At 49.7% G+C, this 12,189-nt stretch overlaps 4 protein-coding genes across 4 annotated transcripts; 2 read left to right on the top strand and 2 right to left on the bottom strand.

The window, feature by feature from the left end:
* Window positions 1-345: 345 nt before the first annotated feature.
* Window positions 346-1,029, top strand: BP5553_09649 (uncharacterized protein; the record flags this gene model as incomplete). The annotated part of the gene is made up of 2 exons (XM_032018272.1): window positions 346-507; window positions 715-1,029. 2 exons carry the CDS (start codon window positions 346-348, stop codon window positions 1,027-1,029), a joined length of 477 nt encoding a protein of 158 aa, XP_031865571.1.
* A 369-nt stretch (window positions 1,030-1,398) lies between these two features.
* Window positions 1,399-2,385, bottom strand: BP5553_09648 (putative Methylsterol monooxygenase; the record flags this gene model as incomplete). The annotated part of the gene is made up of 2 exons (XM_032018271.1): window positions 1,399-2,193; window positions 2,269-2,385. The coding sequence occupies 2 exons, from the start codon at window positions 2,383-2,385 to the stop codon at window positions 1,399-1,401; spliced, it is 912 nt and encodes a 303-aa protein (XP_031865570.1).
* A 1,223-nt stretch (window positions 2,386-3,608) lies between these two features.
* On the top strand, window positions 3,609-5,098 carry BP5553_09647 (FAD protein; the record flags this gene model as incomplete). Its single annotated transcript, XM_032018270.1, has 2 exons — window positions 3,609-4,994; window positions 5,096-5,098. 2 exons carry the CDS (start codon window positions 3,609-3,611, stop codon window positions 5,096-5,098), a joined length of 1,389 nt encoding a protein of 462 aa, XP_031865569.1.
* Window positions 5,099-5,724: 626 nt separating this feature from the next.
* BP5553_09646 (uncharacterized protein) lies at window positions 5,725-9,504 on the bottom strand (the record flags this gene model as incomplete). Its single annotated transcript, XM_032018269.1, has 2 exons — window positions 5,725-9,250; window positions 9,308-9,504. 2 exons carry the CDS (start codon window positions 9,502-9,504, stop codon window positions 5,725-5,727), a joined length of 3,723 nt encoding a protein of 1,240 aa, XP_031865568.1.
* Between the last annotated feature and the right edge of the window lie 2,685 nt (window positions 9,505-12,189).

Here is a 12,189-nt window from a genome sequence, read left to right as displayed (position 1 = left end):
ATTGGGTGTGGGCGATCAAGGATATCTTGTCGTTGAAATATTGTTTTGAATGGAAACTGATTAATGCCACCTCAGGCGGCGAATTCAAAAACTTCAAAACACGTGACCGTCCATCAAATGAAGTATCACGTGAAGGCGCTGGATCCCATCGCCTGAAGTAGAAGTAGAAGTAACACAACATGAACAAACCTTATTAACCGCGTCATGACCCATCTTAGCTAAAGTTTCTATCTAACCATGAAACTCCCGTCCCTCTTCCATTCTACAATCATCTCACGCACAAGCACAAGCACAATTAGTAGCACCCGCCGCCCATTCCCCATATCCCTTCACTCCGTACGCAAGATGACCCAGCCCACATTCTCCTCGAACTACTCATCGGAAGAAGGCCTGAACGACCTCACACCTCTCCTGAAAGGTTCTGGGCAAGGAGGGAGATGGACGTTAATACCCAGTGGAAAAGGGATTGAGAGACGGTTTCAGTTTAAGGGGTTCAAGAAGACATGGGTTAGTTTATAACCCTTTTGTCTCTTCCGTATAATTTGAGTTGTGCTTTGGTTTGGAGTTTTTCATGGGATACATGATATGATTACCTTTGTGCTTGTCTATTTTTCAACTCCATCTCAAAACATTATATATAGTTAAGATGCATCAACCCCAGATTCCGAGAAGTGGTAAGCTCATAGAAAGAGATGCTAAGCTGGATCCAAACAGGAATTCATGAACCTGATAGCCCCAGAATGCATTAAGCAAAAACACCACCCGGAATGGTCAAATGTGTATAACACGACTTATATTCGTTGGACTACGCATTCGCCGCCTGGGTTATCTGCTAAAGATGTGCTGATGGCGAGGTTTTGCGATGAGCAGGCGGAGAAGTGTGGGGAGGTTGTGCAGGAAGAGGGAGAAGGGGAGAAAGAGGGAGTAAAAGGAGGCGAGGATGGAGATGTTGGGAAGGGATTGGTGGATAGAGTTGCTAGTGAGGCGGGAGATTGTTGTGTGCCAAAGGGGAAGGGGAAGGGGACGTAACGAAGCTATACTTTGGTATGCCGCAAAAAATGATTTTATCAAAGTTGGAAGTGGCTTGTATTAATAGTAAACTATCCCCAATGGTAAAAAGTATTGGGTTAACCTCATCTGTAGGTAGCTATATCTGGGAAGCCCTCCTTTGCGCCTGGGAATCAAACCTCCGGCCTGATGGTCGTCCTGCTGCCACCTCTAGAGCCTATTCTCCATTAAATTATTAATCGACGCCACCGTCACGCCAATTGCAACCCGTTATCATTGGCCTCGTCTCCCAGATACTTTGTGTCCCTATGGTCATATACAATAGAACGCATAGCTGGCCTCGCTTGTCAACCGCCCCCTATATACAATATATCTTCGCCTCTTGTGAGTTTACTGGACCTTCTTGCCAGCCTTCGCGTCCTTGCGCTCACGTCTCTTCTGAGCCGCGTCAGCGCCAGACTCGGTATCCAAGACGAAATCCCACCATCTGAAACTGCTTGCGTAGTTGCCGATGAACTTCTCATGATGCGTGTCGTGATGGTCGGCACCAGCCCAGAACGGGAGGAAGTGGTGCAAGCTCCAAGGAAACTCGTATCCGCTATGGGCATCGATAGCCTGGGCTAGACGGCAGACGATCCAGAGATACATGGTCAAAATATGAAGGTTGCCCGTGATCATGACCCAGAGGATCGGAGCCCCGACGGTCCCGGCGCCGAGAATCATGACTTCGATTGGAGAGGCATACTCGGCGGCAAGTCCAAATGGTGCTGAGTATTGGTGGTGGATCTTATGGATAGACCGGTAGAGGGGGCCCCAGTGCATTGCGCGGTGCATCCAGTAATGCCATGCATCCTCCAAGACGAAGAAGACGGCGATTTGGATGGCCATGGTGGTCCAGGCTGGGAAAGGCACGCCGGTCTCCATGCCCAGGCTTTTCGCCATGGGATGGAACAGCCAGATCTGAGGTAATTCGACGGTGAAATGGCTGAGGAGGACGACTTTGGCGCAGGCCCACTGCTCCTCGGCAGTTGGGATCTTTTGCGCCTGAATCTTGTATTTGTTGAAGTATGGGATGCGATCGATGATGATCCAGGGGAGACTGCGGCCGAAGTAGACAATCTCGTGCATGGCGAAGCTCATGATTCCGGTTGCCAGGACATCGTTCTGCATGTAGGCATACCAACTCTAGAGGATCGTATTAGCATCTAGGCGCATTGAAGGAAGGGGGGGGGGGGAAGATGGTATGGGGAGGAAACATACCGCCCAGAGGCGCTCAAAAATATTGAGGTGGACATTGTACTTGGACAATTCGTTGTAGATGCCCATGTACGTCTCGGGGGTGGTGAGGAGAGTGGAATTCGACATGACTGTGTCCATGGCTGACCAAGTCTCTCTTGGGGGGGAAGAGAGAGAAGGGAGAAGAGAGGATAACAATCAATCGCAATGATAAATGTTGAGGAGGAGAAGCGGCGGCGACCAGACTTTATTGTGTTAAGTTTAGTTAGATTAGGTAATTTGGGGACCGGCTTCGCGGAACCCCTGGGAACCCTTGAAGGGGCAAAAATTGGCAAACTCAGGCCATAAAAGGGAGGAATCAGTGGTAAACACTCGCCCGGAACAGAAGAAACCCGTGGTGGCGGTAGGGTCACGTGGTTGGATGGTCACGTGGGCGCCGTATTCGTATCCGAATTCTCTCTCTTATCGGCCAATGTTAGGGATGGAAATGGGAAATGGGAAATGGGATGTGAACCTATTATGAGATTTGGGCACAGCAGTCGTCGTGTATCTGCAATGATTGTGCATCTCCGAGTCGTGTACCCTTTTGCCACAACAGCCCGAACACGAAGTACATGTAATTCGTCATGAACTACAAGGCAACCTTTGAAGAAGTACTCAAAGCAAAACTACCCAGGTAACTAGCTACCTTTAGTTTTATCTACGAAGGTATGGAGTACATATATATATTGGCAGCAATGCACTGTACTTATGTGATCTCTAAAGACTTGATCACGATACTTATTATTACTTGGCTGTTTTGGTTGGCCCATAATTATAAATAAATATCCTCAACTCTCGCAGCTATTTATTAGACTCGAGGGAATGGCCAACCACGCTACGTCGTACTAGCACGGAGCATTCTCTCCCCTCTGCCTCCGTACCTTGAATTATTGGGGTTCTTTCGGCCCCTATTCCCCTAATATCCCTCTCCCCCTATCCTGTCTTCCATGTTCCATGCCGACTTTGATCTCGCTCTGATCCAAGGGTCGAATCGTACGTGGAGCCACCTGCGCCTCGTCAAACATCGTCTGTTGCTCATTCGATCGCGTGAGACTGTCAGGTCATAATCCATCTATCTGTTGGTGCTAAAGGAGGGTTTTATTATTACTTATCAGGGCGCCGATACCAACAGCGCGCTGCGTCTGACATGCGCCGACTCGTACACTCGGACCCCTGGCATCCTCCATTTTCTATTTTCCATTTTCCATCTTCACATGCTTTCGTTGAGTTAAAAAGTCGCCAAATTCCCACCGCGACACGTTTCTCACGGGCTCCCAGCGCAGATCGATTTCACCACCAATCCCACAACAGCAACAAGTGCAATGCCCCCGAGCGCCCGCGAGGCTGCCAACGAGCAGAGGCGGCGTCTGCACCACGAAGCAGACGTCGTCGTGGTCGGTGCCGGCATTTTTGGCTGCGCAATTGCCTTTGCGCTCGCGCGACAGGGACGCAGCGTCCTGCTCCTCGAACGATGGCTCAAGGAACCGGATCGCATTGTCGGCGAGCTGCTACAACCTGGCGGTGTAGCGGCGCTCAAGAAGTTGGGGCTGGGGGATTGTCTGGAAGGAATTGATGCTATTCCAGTGACGGGCTATTCGGTTATCTACTATGGCCAGGCCGTAGGGATTCCGTATCCTCTCAACGCAGGCGCCGATTTGGGTTCTACAGGAGGTGATACCAAGGGCAACGGGGAGAAGCCCTCGAGGCCAGAAGGCAGGTGTTTTCACCACGGCCGATTCATTAATCAATTGCGCCAGGCGTGTGCCAGAGAACCAAATATCACCATCGTCGAAACCGAGGTCACGAAGACTATCACTGGCACACACAATCCACAGGTTCTAGGCGTCGAGTCAACGACCCGGAACCCAAAGACAGGACTTAGAGAGAAGGGATACTATTTCGCACACCTCACTATCATCTGCGACGGTTACGCCTCGAATTTTCGAAAGCAATACATCAACCGAAAATCGGTAGTGAAGAGTAGATTCTACGCCCTCGAACTAATCGATTGTCCTATGCCGACCCCAAACTACGGAATCGTCATATTAGGGGAGTCAGCCCCCGTTCTCCTCTACCAGATCGGCACACACGAGACAAGAGCTTTAATCGACGTCCCCGAGAACACGCCCACAGCGTCACCCGCTGCAGGCGGCGTTCGAGCACATCTACGGAACGTCGTCCTCCCCTCATTACCCAAACAGGTGCAGCCATGCGTCGAAGCCGCCCTAGCAGACGGCAAGATTCCACGGAGCATGCCAAATAGCTGGCTCCCACCATCTACACAAACCGAACCTGGGGTAGTCGTCCTCGGCGACGCCATGAACATGCGGCATCCCCTAACCGGCGGCGGAATGACCGTAGCATTCAGCGACGTCGTCATCCTCTCCTCCCTCCTTTCCCCTGAACGAATCCCTCAGTTAGGAGATACAGCTGCCGTGCGGCGCGCCATGAAAGAATTCCACTGGCGCCGCAAAGGTCTCTCCTCCATAATCAACATCCTCGCACAGGCGCTTTACTCCCTCTTTGCAGCCAACGACTCACAGCTCAAAGCCCTCCAGCGTGGCTGCTTCGCATACTTCCAAAAAGGGGGCAATTGCTTGGATGGCCCCGTCGGGTTGCTTGGTGGGATCATCCACCAACCGATGGTCCTCGTCTACCATTTCTTCGCTGTGGCCTTGCTGGCGATATGGCTTGTGATAAAAGAGGTGGTTGGTTCACTGATTGGGATATATAAGTTGCCGCTCGCAATAATAGAAAGCTGCAGGGTGTTTTGGACCGCCTGTGTCGTTATCTTTCCTTATATTTATAGTGAGCTGAGAAGTTGATATCCCTCTCGAACCGCCTGAGACCAACCCCACACATACCACTCGTATTGCATGTCCTTCTTCTTATGTATGATATATCCCCTGTTATTTATTTTTGCAGCGAGCATGTCATGGGCGTATTGGAATGGGCGTTGTATCTATACGAGGGATTCAATTACTGTATTTATCCTAGATATAAAGATAGATTATACACATTAATTACTAAATTAAATCAACCACTCAGTATCAGAAGACAAAGAGCCTACAATATGCTTTCTCTTGGCTCTTGAGCCTCCATTCTCGAGTTCTGCTCTGACCATCCTGTTGCCGGGATACGAAAACGGTACCAAGACATGAGGTAAGCACAGGTGGGCAGAAGAGAATAGCTAATTCTTAGAAGTTCCAATTTTAGAGGCCGTGGTCTCTAATAATCCATCAGACCTGAACGCCACCCATGTGTGTATCTATGCACCCACGCGTATGTGTATGTGTATGTGTATGACATACCACCATGCCATCCACGGCAAAGCCAGACAATACGAAATGCCCAAACCCAATGCCGCTAAAGTCAAATCATGAAACTGTCTGGTGGCTAACATTTGCACCCTTTTCTTCCCCGGGCACACCATCCCTATCAAAGATTTATGATATCGATCTCTGAAAAATCCGGGGGATTCCTTCCGTAAACAACTCTACATTTCCCATCCAGGGCCGCACCCACATTTGAAATCCAAATGTTCTGCCCCGCGAACCCCCTCGTCCTCCTCACCTCGTCATCACTAACTCCAATATCATCACCAGGGATCCAGATCGTTGGTTTTCTCGCCCTCAAAGCATAATGCTGGAAAGCATGTCGAACCAACACGTCTCTTTCGTCGGGCGTGAGATCCTCAATATCATCGGCAATCCCCCCGTATAAGGCATCAGCGATCTTTTTTTGCTCTTCAGCATCACGGTGTTTGCGTTTTCGGAGGTTCGGTGGCTTGGTATGATCGTTGCCAGGACCAAAGGTCTTGGATTTGATGTTTCGGCCGGAGTTCATGGCCCAGCTTCCAGCGCCTTGGACCATGTTGACAGGATTGAATTTGGTGCGTTTGTCTGGGCTGGTAAGCCGGGTGAGTTCAATGGCATCATCCTTGTCTCTTGGCCCGGCCTCTACATCCTCATCATTGAGGCCGAGGCGGCGGGCCTGTGCGCGCTCGAAAGCTTGGTCACGGAGGACGGCTTCATCCTCGAAGGTAATGGGAAGATGGCGGAAGAGAGGACTAAAAGACATGTTTAGGAGGTATTGGTACAGTACTGTGAGAGCCGCGGCGACGATCATGATGATCGCTTGTGTCGCACAGGTTAAATTCCCATCCTCATCCCGCACTAGGAAGAAAAGGCCAACTAGGCAAAGCTCCATCACGTAAAGGCCAGTGAATGTCTGGTTAATAGCACGGGGGTACAGTAACCCGCCAGTATCTAGCTGGAATCGCGAGACGTAAAGCATGTTGTACCGCTGCGCGATCCAGAGCAACGTAAAGGTGATGATGGCGAAGACGATGATGATCGGCGAAACGACACTGTAGATCAGTGCAATACAAGCAAAGTTGGTATAAACGGGGTAGAGCTTGCCCCAAGTCACGTTTGGAAGCGTGGTATTCCTGGTCCATTTTTCCCGGGCAGTGCTGTCGAAGAGCTTTGGGATTATGTACCAGGTAATGAGAGTAACGACCTGAAGTAGGGTTCCGGAAGACGTAGATAGAGCTTGAAGAATCATATAGGAGAAGAAATAATTGGCTGCTTTAGGCAGTTGGGTTGCAAGCGTTTGGGGAATTGAGGTAATATCTTTTGCCGACGACACAAGAGTGGCTGCAACACCCCCAGTGAGGGAGACGATCAGAAAGACTTGGACAAATAGGAAGGCGAAATAATAATTTTGCACACATCGTTGTTGTTCGGTCCCCGTTTGGTTTCCTTGAAGAAACGCCAGGTAACTTAGAATCGCTGGTACGAGGGCGAGCAAGATACCCAAAACAAGGGCTGGCAGAACACCAGCAATTGCTTGGAGGATGTTTTTCGGGATGCGGTTAAGCCAGTGGAGCCATGTATACCTCTGAGCCAGTACGCCTAGCTGAGCAAGGGTGGCCGTCCAACCAACGGGAACCGCCCAGAGGATGATCATACCCGCCACAATAGCAGTAACGATAGCAGCTCTGACCCAAGCTTCCCACCATTTGATAGACATATTGTCCCAAAGAACATCCTTCGGTGCTATCTCAACCGTTCTGGGGGCCATATGCTTTGGCACATGATGCGTGACAGCCTGGCAAGCCATATGAGCGGCAACTTGATGATTGAACTGTATAAATGCAGAGTTCATCAAGGGGAATCGCTCTGGATGTTTCTGGTCTATTTCAATCTCTAAATTCATACGGGCCAACTCCTCGCGACACCAGTAGATCGTGTCCACCTTTTTATTGATTATAGGAAGACCAGGCAGCCAGCCAGGAGTCCAAGAGAACCTGGCAAGTCTATGTGTTGGCCGTTCCTTCTCTTTCAGAAACCTTTGCCAAACTGCAGCAGTAGCATTTTCCTTGTAGTCTTGATTGTATGCTAGAGGGTATTCGATATGTTGCGATCCTTTGTTCAAGAAAGGTAGAGCGGACTTGATCGTGGCTCCAAATCCTTTCGTCTGCTGTTGCTGTGGTTTGGTCGACTCCTCAGATTGCGTCAATGGAAACTCATCGCCCTCCTCATATCCAGTTGGTATAGGTGATGCAAAGCCACCAGCAGGACCCTTCCAGAATCTCCACCAGCCATGGGTATGGCCGTCATTCTCGCCGTGGACAAATTCCCCTCTCCGAGTTGCATTTCCAGGAAGTCTCGTAGGCTGTCCCTGGTGATCACCATCTTTCGATGACTCAAATGATCGTGAATCTCCCCGCACCTTTTCTGCGTCATTGCCATCTGCTGCGGCGGCATTGCTGTTGCCATCAACATGTCCAATGTATCGTCCATACTCATCATAATCACCATCTACTGGAGAATTCGCATCGATATTCACGAAGCCATGCGTAGTCTGGAGTTGATTGTCGAGATCTCTGCCAATGTTACGGGCGCCTCCAACCACGGTGCTGCCTGCGGCCCCAAGTCCCTTTCCAAGGCCCTGACCCACAGCGCCGAATCCCTTTTCAACGGCAGCTAGACCGCCACTAATGACAGGTATCTTAAATGTTCCTTTTCGTTGAGTCCCTTCTTCGGGCGTGGCGCTTCGCAGATCTCTCATCCTCTGCTCCTCCTCCTCAATGGCATCATCTATTGTATGTGGCACCTGATGAGGATCACCCGAGCTCATGCCTCCGGTACGGGCTCGGTGTTCGGCCTCCAAATTCTCGCGCTTCAGTTTCTGTTCTCGTTCATCCTTAGTAAGTCGCCGTTGCTTCGACTTTTTTGCCTCATCTTTGTCATCTTTCTCGAGCTGCTTCTTCTGGGCTTTCTTTGCCTTTTTGACAAGCTCTGTCTCTGCGGCTTCCAGCTTTTTGAAGATCTTATCTCGTTGGCGAATCTTGTCGAGCAACTCGTCAAAGTTGCGATTGATCCAGATATTGCGAATTCCGCCAGGGAAAACGTCGTAGAGACCAGAAAGCGCTTCTTCCGTGAGCCACTTCTTCGGTATGGCACTCACCAACACCGTCGTCGCAGATGCCCTCAAGCGATGTTCAGCTGATGTTAAGTAATCCTGTCGGACTTTGATGTAGACCCGCAGCTCTGCAAAGAACACGCCGCAGACCCAGACAATGACCACCAATGCAAGGACTAGATGAGCCCAATATCGACGGGTGTGGGTAGGCCGCACGTTTCCCCAAGCTAGTTGGTCCAGCCCAGTAATATTTGCAAATTGCGAGCCCGTGATATTGCCATGTTCTAACGCATATCCTCCGCCCCTGCCACCGACGTAGTTGATAGGGAGAAGAACTGGAAGCAAAACGAACGCGAGGGGTACGAAGATGATAAGGAGCGTTTGTAGATATCGTAGGAAGAAGTAGGCATCGAGGCCGCATTTTTTGATAATCTCTCTGTCTCGAAATCGGAATATGGCAAATAGCCAACCCCATGGGCTTCTGGGAGGTGGCTCAGTTCGCTCTCGTTCGGGCACCAGGTACGTCTTGGGTTTACTATATGTCATTAGCCAGGGAAGGGATATGATGCAAAGGATGTCTCCTGCAACTTACAATATCCGTGCAAGTTTATTCTTTAGTAGAATGAACGCGAACATCTGCACACCAAAAATGATCAACGACGAAATCAAGGCCGATGTAAGGGCGACTATGGTGATTCCCTGCGTGCCTTGGGCGGAGCCAGGCCCCAGAGTGTTTGATTCCGTGGGGCTCCCAGATGCCGGCGAGGGGGGGTTTGTGGTCGACGACATGATCACCTAAGGTAGGTAGTCGCAAGGTCTTTGTATAGGCTGAGACTATCGAGGCATGAGTTCCGTATGGGGCAGACAAGAGTAGCCGGCACTCTTGTGTCAATGGCTCGAAATCGAAGGGTCGTGACCCGTGAGAGAGTATCTTGTTTGTGAATAGATCGATCCTGCGAGCAAGTGTAAAGGAGGAAATAGGTCTGGTATTAATTAGGTGGGGGGGAGGGTTCTGGGTATATGAAATATGGAGAGACGCTTTAAAACGTAGGGCCTGGGGCGGTCATATTTATCAAGAGCGCCTCTTTGTCATAGGGCTGTGTGCAAACGGTGAATGGCAGAAGGAAAGAAAAGTTGGCTGTGGTCGTGAATCTTGCTTTGCTGTCCTGTCCTGCAGGAGCTCGAGGCATTGATTGATTGCGCCTGGTCTGGCTGAACAAATACCGGTGTAGGAGAGCGGGTTTTGAGACACGCCCATGACATCAACATCGCCTTGATTAGCTGCACCTATTGGCGAGATCGCCCCTGAACCCCTGAACCACTTTCTTTTGATTGAGATTGATTCGACCTCGGTCATCGCTTGGCTTTGTTTTGATACAGAATAGCCGCTCCTAAGGCTTTGTGACTTTGACGTTCCAAGCATCAAGCGCTGGTCTTTTTGTTTGATTCGGTGCTATTCTATTCATAGATTTAATCTTTTGTAAACGGCGCAATAGCGCGCTTCAGTAACTTGTAATAGCGTTTATCAGTTCGGGCGCTTCAAGAACGGAGAAAAGGGATCTGTGAGCACGTGAATATATTAGTCATCCACCGCGTGAGGACCGATAGCGGTCACGTGGTACCCCTATCACATATCTCCTCCGTTCTCCATTCTCCTTTCTCCTTCATCCCTCAAGCCCTATGAACAGCCTCAGAGCAATCAATCTCCATTCGTCTCCCAGTGAAGCTGTAAAATCTCTCAGATACTTTCGATGGTTTTGGCTTGACACGTAATGGTAACTTTTGTTTTTCTGCTGCACTCGTACAATGACGCACTGGTAGTACCTTGCCCTGCCAATCCGATGTGGTGAAATATCACTTGCAATATATCATATTTGCTGCTGTTCCCTCCCTATTTCGGGGGGGATCTGAGGTGAGATGTAGCTGTGTAACGAGTTAAAGTAAATAGCAGTCCAACGAAGCCTATAAACCAGTCCTCGTAATCAGGGAATTGGAATTGTAACGTCGACAACCCGCTCTTCTAGGATGGCAACCAACGTTTAACTCTGATCTCATCGAATTTTCTAACATTTGCAGAACGCATACGAAGTAAATTGTTGTATAGCACCTTTGGCCTTCGAATTCTCTATCCACCCCTGCATCACGACGACGCGCTCCGGTACAGAACGACCCCGTCGCGTCTTCCCCCGGTCTCACATAGATTCCTCAGTTTCCAACTCCATCAATGTCCCTCTCAACATCGCCACCCAGGAAATGCCATCACTCCTTGATCTTCCCCGAGAAATTCGCGACGAGATCTACACATTGGTTCTCCTATCTCCAACGAACTTGGTCGAAATCCACCGCCCACCTCGACCCTCTGTATCCCGCAAACCAGCACTGCTCCCTCCAGCGCTGCGATCAACAGCACTCTTTAGATTATGTTTCATTCACGCCAGGAATCCAGAGCGCTTGGGCGCACAAACTGTAGCCCATATTGCGCCCGGGCACAAGATCGCGTCAACTATCGCCCAGACAACCCTATCCCTTCTCCGCGTAAACCGACAGATATACAACGAGACACACATGCTTTTTTGGGATAATACAATTTTCTCCTTTCCCAACATCAGCGACATTCCCGTCACATATCCCCATTCCTACAACGAGAACCTCGGTGTCCTAAAAACCCTCAAAATGATGGGCCAAACAGCCTCCCGGCTCATAACCAGCATACGGCTGGAAATGGGCCGTTCTCGCTGCGAATATGGGACCTTGGCAAGAATCTTGAATGTGCTGGCCAGTCGGGCGCGCTACGGGCAGTTTCAAAGACTGGAGCTGTGTTGGGGATGTGTCGAGTTCTTTGATCTGAGGCAAGTTAAGCACGACCTACTCAGAAGGCCGCAGGGTATAGGGTATCAATGCCTCCTTGATTGTCTACTAAAGGCGAATAATCCGGGCAAGGGAGGTTATGACAGGGTTATATATATTGATTCCGGGGGAAGGAAGTTAGATGAATCTCACGAGACAAGCCAGGAACTTGTTAAGGATTTACACTTTGCATTTGGAGGGCAGTTGTTTTGGGGCGGGAAATTGGCATGGGAGAATTATAAATGGGTTTATAATGAGTCCTTGCTGCCAGTGCAAGGTGGTAAGGCCTTGATGAATAAAAGGATAAGGTGGCCAAGACAGGAGGGCGAGGGAAGTGTTCAAGAAAGCCCTTGGTGAAATTGGAAATTGGGATGATGGAGAGTAATTCATCAGCAGCTACGGAGTACACCACTATATTTCGAGTTAGATGATGTTCGACAGCGTATTACCTTGGCGTATTTATTCACATTCCTCGAGTAGGACGAGCATTCTTAGACACCACACCGTAGGATGCAACTATAAGGAGGTTTGTTTCCTACAAATTCCTAGGTTGGTCAAAGGCTGTTTGCGGAATAAAAATATACTGAATAGGTGAGAAAAGTTGTAAGTATATACCCAAGGTATTTG

The sequence above is a fragment of the Venustampulla echinocandica genome (assembly GCF_003357145.1).
Source record: "Venustampulla echinocandica strain BP 5553 chromosome Unknown scaffold_11, whole genome shotgun sequence".
Classification (NCBI taxonomy): domain Eukaryota; kingdom Fungi; phylum Ascomycota; class Leotiomycetes; order Helotiales; family Pleuroascaceae; genus Venustampulla; species Venustampulla echinocandica.
This window is presented reverse-complemented; position numbering and strand designations above follow the sequence as displayed.